Source organism: Petaurus breviceps, unplaced genomic scaffold (assembly GCF_028583685.1).
Source record: "Petaurus breviceps papuanus isolate PSGF00001 unplaced genomic scaffold, PetGlider_PUasm1.0 689, whole genome shotgun sequence".
In the NCBI taxonomy this organism is placed as follows: Eukaryota; Metazoa; Chordata; class Mammalia; order Diprotodontia; family Petauridae; genus Petaurus; species Petaurus breviceps.
Window position 1 is genome coordinate 3745079 of NW_027186458.1, and position 14441 is coordinate 3759519.

Sequence of the window (14441 nt, forward strand, 5' to 3'; positions counted from 1 at the left end):
GTGTGTGTGTGTGTGTGTGTGTGTGTGTGTGTGTGTGTGTGTGTGTGACTTCTGGGTCCTGCATATTAGTCCTGTGCGGGGAAGGTCAGGGGGGCTGGGGACCAAGAACCAGCTGCTTAAGTTGGGCAAGGCCCATCCCCAAGTCATCTCCCGGGGGAAGAACTAGGCCTACAGTGCTCTTGCAGGTTATATACAGGATCTGTGTCTGTGCAGCAAGCTCACAGGTTCCTCACGGTACCTTTAAGCCTCAAAGAGACAGTCTGTGTTTGGAGAATAGCAGCTCAGTCAGGTTGATAAGGGGCAGCAGTCTGCACAGAAAGAGCTACTGTGGCAGCAAATAAAGGCCACCATTTCCCCTGACCATGGTGCCAATGAAGGGCCTTCTATTGTGCCTTAAGCTCTCACTATAAAAAGGTATGATTCATAAAGTTACTGTATTTAAATACTCATCTTCTGTATGATGGACAAAGTCACCAAAAGTGAGACTAACATGTAGGCAATCCATTCAAATGGTGACTGGTGGTGGCTGTGGACAGGAGAGTGCAGCCAAGGACCAAGGGGTTCAGGCTGTAGATACACCCTCTCCTCAGATGGGCGCCCAGTCCCTCCTCCTACACTTGGAGAAGGCCTTAGCCAGAGGGAGAAAGAAAGGGAAGAACCCTCCCGAGGGAGGGAGGAAAGGAGAGGGGGTATGTGGACACTCATGACAATGGCATACCCAGATGCTAAATGGACCCATCGCGCCCCCTCCTCCCCAGCTCCCAGCCTTGCTTGCTTGTGGGCTGAGCTGGAACTCAAGTTGGACGTGGTGGATGAAACTAGTCTGGCGCTGTTTGCTGGGCGTGATCCAGGACCTGTCATTCACCTGTAGGCCAACAAGGTTCCTGGGGGGTGGGATGAAAACTTGTATATAGGGAGCCTGGTCACCACGGTTTAAAGATCTGAAGGCTCCCTTTGACCCCCACAATCATGTTTTCCTCTTCCCCTTTGTAAAGCAAAATGAAGAGCGTTACATTTGGGATCCTAGAGCCTCGGTTAACATTTTGGCTCTGCCCCCTTCCAAGCTGTGTGACCTAATCTCCATGGGTCTCAGTCTGCTCAACTATGAGACTAAACGGCTGGATCTAAACTAGATCTAAACTAAAACGGCTGGATCGACTAAACTAGATCGTCTCTGGAGCTCCTATGAGAGCGAATGCTAAACAGCATCATTTACATTCTAATTCTGTTCTTAAGACTGAGTCATACCATTTTTACTACATTTTAATATGCTCTGAATCCCATGTGAGCTAACAATTATGAGAAGTGCTGGAGGAAGTGTGACCATTTTTTTTAAAGGGAAGCATTACTAAGTAAAGTCAGGAAACTGCAGTCTTTAGGTGAGATTAATAACGGACTTTTTCAGATTTAGTAAGAATTATTTTTAAAGTAAAAAACCCCAACTCTGCCAGACCAACGATGCAATCACCTGCACTCGGACATAGACCACGACATCGACAGGGAACGAGGAGTAGGAAGACGTGGAGGATGACACCAATGAGGTCGTCGACTCTTCCATCGGGTCTGGCATCTCAAAGTGCCCCATGTCCTCGTCTTGTGAGCTAACAGCTGTGAAACATAAACAGCCATTTAACACGTCAATAGGAGTGCATGTCCTTATGAAGTCACACCAGGCTGGGGCTCCTCCGAGAAACGTGCATCCTTATAAGGGGCACAGTACCACCCTCCCGCCCCCAACTCCAATCCAGGGCTGCGCCTTTCGGCTTGCAATGGCAAAGGAGGGGATGCCAGCCACGGTGATGCACCCTCGGGCCATTTCAACAGAAGGGTAAACTGGTTCCTGGCCACAGACAAAACGCATCAAACAAAAGCTGGGAAATTAAAAAAAAAAAGTCTGTGGTGGCTTACAAATCCAATCAGAGGGATGAGGGTGATGGTGAGCGAAGTCTGTCTAATGGCTATCCCCCATATGAGCTGGACACCAGCCCTCATTAAGAAGGAAGGAAAAGAGCATGGAGATATCTACAGCTTCACAGGAGATACAAGTTAAGCACAGAGCCAGTAAGACCAGCCCCATGGCCTCCAGTGAGTCTGTGCACATGAGAGGAACTCAAGGCCCTAAGAGACTTCGTGGGATGAAAGGCATGACTGGACCGTGGCCATGGACGGGAACGGCATGGTAGGCAGAAAGGATCGGGGATAGTTTTGTGTATTAAGAGAGTATACTCGTGAGGAAATTCAGGCACCAGCTTTTGAGAGGCCACGGTTAAATGTTTAGTGTAGGGGTGAGGAACCCATGGCCTTGAGGCCACATGTGACCCTCTAGATCCTCAAGAGTGGCTGCAGGTTCCCCACCCGTTTTAGTGTAAGCATTTAGTCCTCAGAACCTGGCAATCACTAGAGATTCAAGCTCGTTCACTGTTTTGTTCACTGTTTAAACTCAAGACAGCGTTAACGATTGATAGTAAACTTTGAAGTTATGTGCATCCATCCCCCCAGCTCCCCAGCCTGTAATTACTGTTCTATAAACATTGCCTGAACTCAACTGGATGGTGGCAGAAGGTCGAGGGAGTGAAGTCCTTGCCAGACTGAGGCTGATGAGGAGAACAGTGACAGCCGGCATTTATATACACCTTTATGGGTCATCACCTCATTGAGCTTCACAGCCCTTCTGGATGAAGCTTATAAGAAGAAGAAACAGTAGTCATTTTGTCAGTGGAGAAAGAGCAAAGAAATGGGGAGTCTGGGAAACAGATCCCGAGCATGGCCTGGCAGTGCGAGATAGTAACGGTGGGGAAACCCAATGGTCTGGACACCTGCTGGAGCTCTCTCCGCATTTCCTTACTATCAAGCTAAGTTCTCTTATGGATCTGATTCTCACTAATAGGGAACTCAGACGACTCCAACCTAGAGTTTAACAGAGAAAAAGAAAATCGGGCACAGTCTGCATCCCAGCATATGGAAAAACCTGCTGATTCTAAGAGTTCAGAAGAAAGAACCCACGAACTAAAGCACTTCCAGGGAAGTCGGCCCAGTGGGGTGGAAGATGCTCAAAAAAGAAAGTTTAAAGACACATAGGGAAACAATTCCAAGGAGGAAGTAAAAGGGGGTTTACCTAAAGAGACCCATCTGGATGCAGAGGGATTCAACAAGTCAGATGAAAAAAGAGACGTACAGAAGATGGAAGCAAGGCCAGGTGAGACAAGATGAATGTCGAGCATGTCCTAGAACAAGAGTGCTGCAGGGCTAAAACACAGGAGGAACTTCAGACAACAGTTATACTGCCAGGGAGAAAAAGGAGAGTCCGAGGCTCAGCCTGGATTGGAGGGGAGGGTGACCCCTGACAAGTGGGAGAAGAAGCACCTTTACTGGGTCTGCTTCTTCTACCACAGAGATCAAGCTCCCCTTGACATGAAAGCACAGTAATGATTCTCGGGGATGGGTCCTCTCGATACATGAGGATCTGGTGAGACAGGGCCTTGTCACCCTTGATGAATTGGCCATGTGGCCAGAAGCCCACCATCCTTGGGTCCTCAAAGAGCTAGGGGATCCGACTGCTAACCCACTCTGAAGTTTATCAGAAAGATCATCGAGAAGGGCCAAAGGGAAGCAGTCTGCACACTCCAGGCCAATGCGTCTGCCTTCATTCCTGGGGTGATGCTACGAGTGTTCACTAGGAGCATGGCTGCACACATCCAGGGAGAGAAGCAGGGATGTCTAGGAGCCAGCACGGCAGGTATCCAGCACAGGCTATGCCAGGCTAGATCCCTTTGCTTTTTAAACGAGATTACTAACAGAACAGGTGAGGAGAAGGCCTAGACTTTAGCAAAGCTTTGGATCAAGTATCTCCCACTCTTCTTGTGAAGATGAACAGGCTATAGATTACACAGTCGTCGGGAGGAGCACCGTTTTGGGGAGCGGGGAGGCAGGAGCCTCACTGTGCTCTGCCTTTCTCAGACCTCCTTGGGGACATTCCCCCAGAGGGAGCTCGGTGGGAGAGCCATGAGTTCAAAGCAGGCCTCAGACACTTACGACGCCCACTAAGGGGACTCCCCTTCTCCAATTGTGCTGTTTGGTTTTTCTGATATTTTCCATGCCAAGAGCCTGGTCGAATACATAGCAGGTGCTGATGACTGTCACTTTTCGCTTGGTTATCACAACAGATCTTGTGAGGTAAGCACCACAGCTATCATTGTTACCGTTACCGTACACGGATAAGGATGCCGGCACCCACACGCCTAAGGAGACGCTGAAGGCCATATGTGAACCCCGCTTTCTCCAGCTGCCAAACCCAGAGCCCTGCTTGCGTGGTCACTTAGACCACGCTGCCCGCCAAACGCCAGATGGGCTTCCTGGTCCCCCTCAGACTTCCTCTTCCTTCTCCAATCCCAAAAACCTCTGCTGAGCTCCCACACTCCTCATTTGGTCTCTGCAAACTTGAGCTCCCCAGAAATCATGACACAGCAGCTGAATATTACCTCCTCTTTAAAACTCCAGTTTCCTTATTTGTAGAATGAAGGGTTGGGCTGGATAATAGCTACTTATCTCTTACAGTTATATGATGTTAGATGTGATCACCATAATTAAGGGGAAAAAAAAGAGGTAAATCTGTCTCTACAGAGATATAAAAGAAAGAAAAAAGTGGCTTACCAGTATAATTTCTCTCAATTGGTGTGATAGGGATAGTTTCAAGGGCCTTCTCCAGAAAATCTAATAGACAGGGACTAATCACCATTTCCTCTGGTAGTGACTGAAGGGCGACCCAGGCATATAATTTCGCTGTTTTTACTCCTCCACTTCCTTTTCCTTTGGCTGAAACATTTATAAGTGTTACACTTATTAAAAGATATTTGAGAAACCATTTCTTTGAAGTAAAAACACAGATTTCATTGTTAGAGAAGTCACAGTTACAAGACACATATTGATACAGTGAACCATCTAATAAATTAGGACCACTTTTACTGATGAGTAATACAACAAAGCAGTAAGAAAAAACAGTAGGCTGGGAGATATGACAAGACGACGTTAGAATGCAAGGATTATCGACAATTGCGAACACAACGGTTCTTCCCACTTGCTCTAGGTCACATCCTCTGGTTTAATTCCTTTTTCTGCCTTAGAAGGGAAGTGAATTGTGAGACTGCAGGAAATGCAGGAATGGCAAAGGAAGGTGTAAGCAGAGTGTGTCCTTCACAAGCTTTTTTAGGTGTCTGGAACTAAATCTAGAAATACGTGTCACGACAACTGCAGACCCCCCCCTGCGGGAGAGGGAAGTGTCACCTCAAAGCTCTCACACTCAATCAGCTGCCAAGCTGTGCAATTTCATACATGACTCCTCCCTCAGAAGCATTTATTTTGCCAGGGGGTATACAAGACAATAAGCAAAGGAACAGGGAAGGAGACCACTGGCTGGAATGCATGTATGGGCTGCTGTTTCCCTCCACACTGTGATGCAAGGAGCTACTTAATTTCTGTCTTTATTCTTTTGTTTGTTTGTTTTGCTTTTTGGATGGGGGGAAGGCAGGGCAACTGGAGTTGTGATTTGCCCAAGGTCACAGGGCTAAGTAAATGTTAAGTGTCTGAGGCCGGATTTGAACTCAGGTCCTCCTGACTCCAGGGCCAGTGTTCTATTCACTGCACCACCATGCCACACCAGTGTCTGTCTTTATATCCATGGCTACCAGTGGGAGGTCCTTAGGTGCTTATTAAATGCTATGCAGTGGACTGACGTGTCCTCAGCTTCCCCTTCTGGCCATCTCCATCCTAGCTCCTCACTCTACGCTCTCAGGACGGCGGCTTCAGTGACGATGAACCCTAATCCAGTCCTCCAGGCCAGAGCTCTTGCTTGTATGCCACAATGGCTCAGCAGACGTACCAGCCAAGCCATCACCTTCCTGGTCAAAGACGGCTCTTAAGTCATTCCTTCACTCAGGAGCTGAAAGGTGTCCCTCTAGCATTCACTTATCAGACAGAGCAGTCCGTGTTCTCTCTGTGTCTCGTCCTCCACCAGGCTGCAGGCCTGACTATGTCACCCCAACATCTAGCGGAGGGGTCTGGCTGATTGACGGGGTCAATACCCACCTTTCTCTGCCTGATTTAGTCTGCCCAACCTTTCAACATTTGATTTCCATTATATCCCAACATGCAGAATTGAGGTGGGCCCCCACACAGGCCCCCGTCATTTGTGCATGCAATGTGTTTTGTGATTGTAAAGTGCTATAGATTTCTATAGCTGCTTCAGTTTTTCTCATCCTCATCTCTCTTTGAAGGATGGTCCCCCCAGGGATGCTCATTCCTCTTCCCAATCATCTATCTATTCTGAAACCAGAATCCAATTTTCAGAAAACAGAAATGACCCAGACAGGGAAAGGTACACTCATCTCACTCTCAAATTCCTCACATGTAGCCAGGTCACATTTACCGTAGGCCTTCTCTAGGCCATTACAAAGGCAAAGGTTACTTAAAGGACAGCGTTCCTGACCACCAATCGTTCAAACACAGCTGTGTAGTGGATGAAATAAAGGACACTCAGGCCTGACTGCTTCTGTCTACCATTCAGACTGGTGCTATGCTACCAGCTTATTAATCTGAAGAATGCCCCAAGGAACACTGTGCTTATAATCCTCAATGTGATTTTTAGGATTAGCTCTTCTAAGCCAGTGACCTTTAATCATCAACTTTTGTAAGAAAAAAACACTAGAGCAAGTAGGTGATGGAAAAAACATGAACGGAGACAGTACATTCTTCTTCAGTACCTGAAGGAATAGGTGGGGGTTGGGGAGGAAGTAAGGTGTTAGTCTTGCTCTGGAAAGCGCTGGGTAAAAGAGGAGGAGGAGGAGGAGGAGGAAGAGGCGCGGCATTATCTCTCATACCGTACAGCTTGGACTCTTTGGAAAGGGTTCTTGGCAAAGAAGATCCCCTGGAAGCATTTGGTGACTCAGTCTTTAGGGTCTTGGAGTTGTAATGTAGCTGCATTGAAAACAAATAAGTTTTAAAAGTCAAATAAGGTAGAAACAAAGGCCTAATTAATGAAATAATTTTCTTTAGAATAAAATCTTCATTGTACTATAATTTTCTGAAAAGTAGAATTTCACTAATCAAAATGTTAATAGTATTATACTTTAAGATACACAAGCAAAAAGAGATGAAAATAGAATAATGTGCTCTTTAAGCCAAGATGCTGAGGCATAATGATGAAGAAGTCCTTGACTAAGAGTGAAGAACCTCGGCCTTAATTCTGCCCTTGTCAGATCTGTGACCTACGCTGTCTCAGCCAACTCTCTCCATCTATAAAATGAGAAAGGAGCGTGCCCGGGGTGGCTGCCGAGGTCCTTTCTCACTCACACAGTCTCTAGTCTCAGGGGGAGCCTAACCTAGCAGAAAGTCGCTAGCCTGACCCAAAAGGCTCTTTATTTAGAAGGCTGGGTTAGGGCAACGGTCTGCAGGATCTTTTATCTCAGTGCCTTCCTGGGTAACACCAAAGTAAAGCCCGCTGTCCAGGGTGCTGGCCGTCCTGCTAGATGTGGCCGGTCAGCTGCAAAGCTCCTTAACCACTGAGCAGGATTTAGAGAGCTGGACCGGACATCAAACCAGATGTGAGCCGCTCCACAGGAAGGTGCTGGCTGACCTATGACCTGCAGCTTCCTTTCTCCTACTCTGAGTGACTTTTGGTCATCAATTTATTATCTTCCCTTTTCTTTGGATGTAAATATTCTACAGGTAAATAAAATACTTCCTGGGTTAAGGCAATAATGATTTCATTTATTTGATTATTAGAAAAGGACAATAAACTATTTTTTTAAAGTTCCTTTTGAAACTTCAAATTCCATTTATTTCCAAGAATCAGAGAGGCACTGTAGAGCAGTGAACAGAGGCTCTGGAGGCCAGGGGTTCAAGGCCCATGGGTGATGCCTCCATACGGCTCTGAGGAATTATGCTCAGGGCCCTGGGCAGATGAGGAGGAATGTCCTCTCTGGGAGATCTGGGCTCTAACTACCCTTCGGCCAAAAACTAAATAAAAACCAGGGATGCCTTTGAGGTCACTCGCTTAGCATCTTGGCTGGAAACTTGGATATTTGCCAGACTAACTGGGGTTTGATCTGAAAAGAAATCTCTCCACTCATTCCCCCAAATGACTACCATTGCTCTTTTAAATCTTCCCTCTCCAGGAGGAAGTTTGATAGCTCTATCCACCCAGCTTGTTGAGAGCTGGTTGGGTTCCACTCCCCTCCCCACCAGCCTATGCACTCTCCTCTTCACACCAAGGGGCCTGAAATAGCATCAGATTCTCCTCTCCACTTACACTGAGGAGATCTGATTTCCTTACTCTGTTTTTCCCTCTCTTTACTTGTAGGACTATTTTTCTTCTTTGTACAGTCCTAATAAAGATCAGAAAAAGAGGATTTGGTTCCTCATTTTGTTCATTTATACAACTACTGTCATTTGAATTTTATTCTCAAGTGTGCAAGAGCAATATAAACCAGGCAAATGGGATTTGTGTAAATCTCACAGACTCTAAGACACTCTCTACTCAGGAAATGTCTGTGGAAGTGATCTGTGTGTGAACACAACCAGTGTGAGAGAGAAGACAGCCACATGGCAAGCAGAAGCCATCACCCCTCCTCTTGGAAGGCTCTCTTACTCCAACTCAGCCAGAAAAGCAGCACCAGGAAACCTGTTAAATTCCCCAAGTCATCCACGACTCCCTGCCAAATGTCACGTCTCATGGGAAGAGTGAGCAGCAGAAAGTGCAGCAATGACAGAGCATAAGGCCTCTCGGAGGACGGAGGGGACAGCTTAATGAGAGGAAAGCCGCGGCCCCAGCGCCACTTTTAGCATCACCCTACGGGCACACACAGGGGAAGGGAAGATGACGAGCACCCCTATCACCTCATTCCTCAGCACGAGGACGTGTTCACCTTGACATCAACTCCAGGGATATAAAACACCGTGGTCTCCAGGTCGCTGGGCTTGGTCTGCAGAGACGATGGCACTTTTTTGCCCGTCATTAAATGAGTCGTAGAAGCATAGTTTGTTTGAAATTTCTTCTTTTTCGAGGGGGATTCTTGATCTAAGCTTCTGGAACTCCGGTCGTAACTTCTGCAGACAGAAATGTATTGTTTGTTACTGACAGAAAATTATGATGTTATCTTATGTGAAGCAATCAGTTCACTATATTTATTTTTGATGAATAAACAAAAAAATTTAGGCTACAACTACACTCTAAAGTGAAACTACATCAACTGTATTTTTTAATTCAACTATTAGAACTTGTGAAAAAGAAAATTTCATCAGCATCTTTGGCATGGTATGGGAGGGCATCATAGGAACTGGACGCACGGTGGAAGATTAAATAACTGTGAGACTAAGGCTGCCTATCTTGGCCATCAGGCCCTCAAAGTCTCTGACCCAGCCCAGCCCCTGTGCCCTGACACTTAAAAGAGAAGGACTCCTACGTAAACCATCATCCAAAGGTACTAAACTGTCTACGCTAGCAAACCCCAATCTTTCACTCTTTTTATACCCGTGACAGAAGCACAAACTAGGCAAGCCAAATCTGCATCTCCCTGCTGCTGCCATCTCCTGTCCTCTCACCCTGGCACACCTCAATGCCCTCTTCCCATCCATTAGCTGGAGTGTTCTGGAACCTCCGTTCGACCATTAACAAACCTCCCTTTCATCTTGAAGCCTCCTAACTGCTCCTCACCCAGGACACTCTGTTTCCTGACTCGGGCATTTTGTCCTTCGTGCCTGGATTTCTCTCCCCCCTCTCTTCCTTCATGCCCCAGCTAAAATCCTGTTTTCTCCAGGAAGCCTTCCTGATGCCCCCAAATTCTAAATGTTGCACACCACTGTACAGAAATGTGAATGATAAGAATCAGTTACACTTAATCTGTGTTTAAAACATTACATTGAAATCTGGGCAGAGCCCTGCACTTGAACAAACCATGAAGGCCATGAAGAGGGAGCCCACACCCTCCTCTCCCCGGCCTCTCACCTCCTCAAGCTCATGTCCTCGTGTTCTTGCAGAAGCGTTGTTGGATGCAGGACACATTTTCCACTATCAATCTCAACTCGGATATCAAGCTCAAAGTCAATATTTCTCTCCGTGGTTGTGCCACTCAGATTTCTGTTGACGGGGGCCGTTGGCCAACGCTCAGTAAATAGCTGATGCACAGCAGCAAAGCCTGTTGCTTTTTTACGGGATGTGTGGCTACAAAACAATATTCACTCATTCAATTACTCATTTACTCATTAACTTTCTTCATTAAACTAAATGCTATAAAATATTTCTAAAAACCTATACTTGAACATATTACAGTGAACATAGTGTTGATATTTCCCTACATATACATTTTACAAATTCATATTTAAAAAACCTCACTGAACCACAAAAAGCACTTAGGACTATTCTAACACTACTAAGATTCCTAGACTTGGAAAGGAATAGCTAAAATAGTATAATGTTTCAGCGTAAATATTAAGATGAAATTTAATAAACATAAATATAAAATTCCGATCTGGGGTCAAAGTAATGAACTTCACAGCCATAACTGAGGAGGAGACTGGACTAGATAGCCGTCCTTGTGATAAAGAGGATGAGAACGTCAGCGAGTCAGGCGCAGGATCTGGAAGCCCAAGAGTCACCAGGCAGCGAGGAGCCGCCAGGGCGCTGGGCACGAGAGCCCCTACTCTTTTCCTGCCTAATAGTCTAGATATTTACAATAGAGGGAGAAGGAAGCCACATCTGTATGCTAGGGATAACTTGTGCTATTGGAAATAATCCTATTTCCTGTTTCCTTTCTAGCTGGAGAGTGTGAAAGTGGCTAGGTGCACTGAAAACTGTAAAGAGTGATCATTTATGTACAAAAGCATTTTATATTTAAACACAAAACAGATTAAAAACCTTAAATAATCTAATCTCAGAAAAGATAAACAAACTAGCTGTAAAGGACCTACCAAAAAACAAACCAGGGTCAGACTGATTTTTATAGTAGAACCTTTAAAGAATAATTAATATCTACATGTAGATTATTAAATAATTACGCATTATTAATATTTATACTCAATTATTCTCAAAAACTGAGTGTTCTGAGGGAGCTAGGTGGCACAGTGAATAGAGCATCAGCTGTGGAGTCAGGAAGACCTGAGTTCAAATCTGGCCTCAGACACCTAACATACTTACTAGCTGTGTGACCTTGGGCAAATCACTTAACCTCAATTGCCTTGCCATATCCCCTCCAAAAAGCAAAACAAAACCGAATATTCTCTTAGACTCATTTTACAAGGTAAATATATTCCTAATTTCTAAATAAAGGAAGGATAAAGCAGAGAAAGAGAACTATAGACCAATATCATTACTGAATAGATCATAAAATTTAAAATTAAATTCTGGCAAAGAGATAACAGCAATTTATGTAAAAAAACAAAACAATGATCTGGTATAATCCAGCTGGATTTGTGCTAAGAATGCAAAAAAAGTGAACATTAAGAAAACTATTATCATGATTAATCATAATAGAAAAAAATCTTAAACCACATTTACAGCAAGTGATGTAGAGAAAGTCTTTGATAAAGAATGACATTCATTTATGCTAAAGACCCTACAAAGCATGGGCAAAGAAGGATCTTTTTTTTTTTTAATACAGTAATAAGTATCCAAAACCAAAACTTAGTATTCTATGTAATGGGGAGACACTCGATGCTTTCCCACTGAAAATAGGAGAAGAAAGAAAGGACGTGCCTTTCCCTCCTGTTATCTGTCATAGTCATAGTGAGAGCAATAGCAGTAAGGCAAAGGACATAGAGGCATCAAGATGGGCAAAGAGGAGACAAAGCCCCCTCTCTATGCTGATTAGGCGATGGTTTACTTAGAGAATCCTCAGGAGTTAGAAGATAAGTTGATACAATTAACAGCTTCATCAAAGTTACAGGCAGCTAACAAAACAAACCCACAGAGAGCTATGAAAGGCTGCCACTGCGTACGCGCACACTTTCGCAGCTGGCTTCAGGGCTGTAGCCCTGCCTGGTCTGAGAGACAAGAGCAGACGGCTGAGCACTCACGAGGGCTTCCTGTAAAGGTAGAGCCTTTCCCTGTCCTGCTCGTCTTCCTTCTCTTCCTTCTCTGAATCTTCACTGGAAGAAGACAAGCTGTCATCCCTCCTGCCTTCTTCGCTGTGAAAAGCGATGCCTTGTGAGAAGATCACGGGGGTTTTTGGTGAGCTGAACACGGAGCAAGATCCTTCACTGGTGGATGAGCACGGGGCCGGCCCATCGATGGTTACGGACAAAAGGTCCAATTCTGTTTCCTCAGGAAACTGATGGCAAAAAGAAAAATGATTAAAATGAATCTCCTTTTCTCAATGACAAACCTTTGTAATTAAGCTAAAGTTCCTCCATTTGATCAAGGAAAAATCCAGATTTATGAATGCAAGAAATGAGTGTTTACATACATGCACAAACACATGCACGCATATGCATCTGCGTGTCTCAATTGAACAGATTTTATCTTTAAGATTTATTAAAATTTAAAGCTGCACTGAAACTTTTGGGACACTATATATTTTAAAATGTTACACTACCACTGCATTCTTAAGTAAACGGACAGAAAATCTGCATGATGTCAACATAAATGAGAAATGGAAAATGCCCATTTTTAAACGAAAGCAAAAGTTAGACAAGCAGAAGCAGCGAGAAGATCAGTGTCCAATCACTTGTGAATCAGAGATACAGAAGGTGAATTAGTGAAAGAGCGTGCAGGGCTACTGTGGGATGTTTAGTGATCTCATGATAGTCATTTTAAATGTTTTTTGGTAAATATAAAATCAATATTTGAAGATGATGAAGCAGTCAAGTAGTCATGTAATTTAATATCTATAAACCTTAAAAACGCTCACTTTTATGAGAAATCTGAAGTGCTGGGGGACATTTAAAGCTATTACTGATGGCATGGTGGGCTGGCAGGACGGTCTTTCCAAACCATTCTCAGATGCAGGGGTGCTCTCCTTTAGCAGAGACAGGAGCCCTGAATACAAGCCTGGGTTTGCATTTCTGTATACAAAATCATGTTTTATATTCACCTGAAAGCTCACTACTGACAAGAACTCTGTGAAGGCTTCTGTGAGACACATCACCACTAAATCAACTATTTTCAAGGGTAGATATTTGCACCTTATGTTCTTCAAATGGCACAGACTTCTACTTAAAGGCAAAATCTTGAGCCAGTACTTCTATTCAGAACCAAAAAATTCTTGTAGTTCATTTGAGTGTTTTATTTATGATATGAATAAATTTAGATTTAAAAAAAGTAAGGTTTTTATAGCATAAGCATGTATGCATATAGATGGCCACAAACACACGTGTGCATATATGTATATATGTTTTATGTACACACACATATGTATGTATATATAACTGTTAAATCTTAAAACTACCCTAAGATCTTTGGGATACCCTATATATGTAATATATAATCTCATTCATATATATATATATGTATTACATATAATGCATATACAAATGTGTGTATATAAATATGTATCTAGGATTATATATATATATATGTATATATATAATGATAGAAGCATAACATTAGAATTGGACAAGATAATATCTAAAGGTCTCTTCTGGCTCTCAATTGAGCGAATTTTTAAACACACATTTTTTTATTTTATTTCTCCTGCTGTTAACCTTGGGGTTTTCCAGTCATTTTGCTTTTCTATGACCTGACTTGACCCTCTAACAGCTGTATGATTCCACTTAGTTTATCAGACAAAAGGGAAGAATCATGCTGCAAGCTCACAAGGAGCCTCCTTGGGTCAACTCCAGAAAGCAGACGAGGCGATGGTGATGCCATGAATGTCATTAACCATTGCTCATTTTGTTCTCATCTTTTCTGATGGAGTTTAATTAAAAACTTTTCCTGGACAAGTCCCTAGCCTGTTGTTACTGTTTTACATAAATTATTCATCTTTTACGGTAGACTGATGGATGGAGTCAATAATAATGGTCAAGCCAGCTCTGGCTGTCACTATTTTAGGCTTAAATGTTCTGTGGACCATTGAGTGTGTAAGGTAACTGCCCTTGATAATTAAAAGAGAGTTATTAGGTTGTAAGTTTATCTTCCAGTGGATTTATTCAACATATTGGACAAGGATGATGACACACTGTTCTGGCTCCACATCATTTGAAATTCCCCTGCTAGGTCTCTCTGTCTATTTGGAAGATTTTATTTGGTATTGTGACATTTATTATTAGTATAAAAGTGGCCAACGTTCTGGGTTCATAGTAAGGAAGAATTAGATTGAAATTTAACCTTTGATATTTACAAGGGGCACCGTGGATAGCGGCTGGACCTAGAGTTAGGAAGATTTGAGCTCAGCGTTGGCCACTTACTACCTGTGTGACCCTGGGCAAGTCACGTAACTTCTGCTGAACTCAGT

General features: G+C 43.9%; 1 protein-coding gene across 3 annotated transcripts in view; it reads right to left on the reverse strand.

Annotated features, from left to right (window-relative positions):
* The window catches only part of BLTP1 (bridge-like lipid transfer protein family member 1), a 211117-nt gene that overhangs the window by 28047 nt on the left and 168629 nt on the right, over positions 1-14441 (reverse strand). For 2 of the 3 annotated variants that reach the window (XM_069104875.1, XM_069104874.1), the window contains 6 exons: positions 12064-12317; positions 9998-10213; positions 8919-9099; positions 6873-6969; positions 4651-4812; positions 1469-1608 (listed from right to left, as the gene is read on the reverse strand). In XM_069104875.1, the coding sequence (XP_068960976.1) occupies positions 1469-1608; positions 4651-4812; positions 6873-6969; positions 8919-9099; positions 9998-10213; positions 12064-12317 (1050 nt within the window). Of the gene's footprint in view, positions 1-1468; positions 1609-4650; positions 4813-6755; positions 6970-8918; positions 9100-9997; positions 10214-12063; positions 12318-14441 lie in introns of all 3 variants that reach the window. The other variant, XM_069104876.1, reaches the window with a different exon arrangement.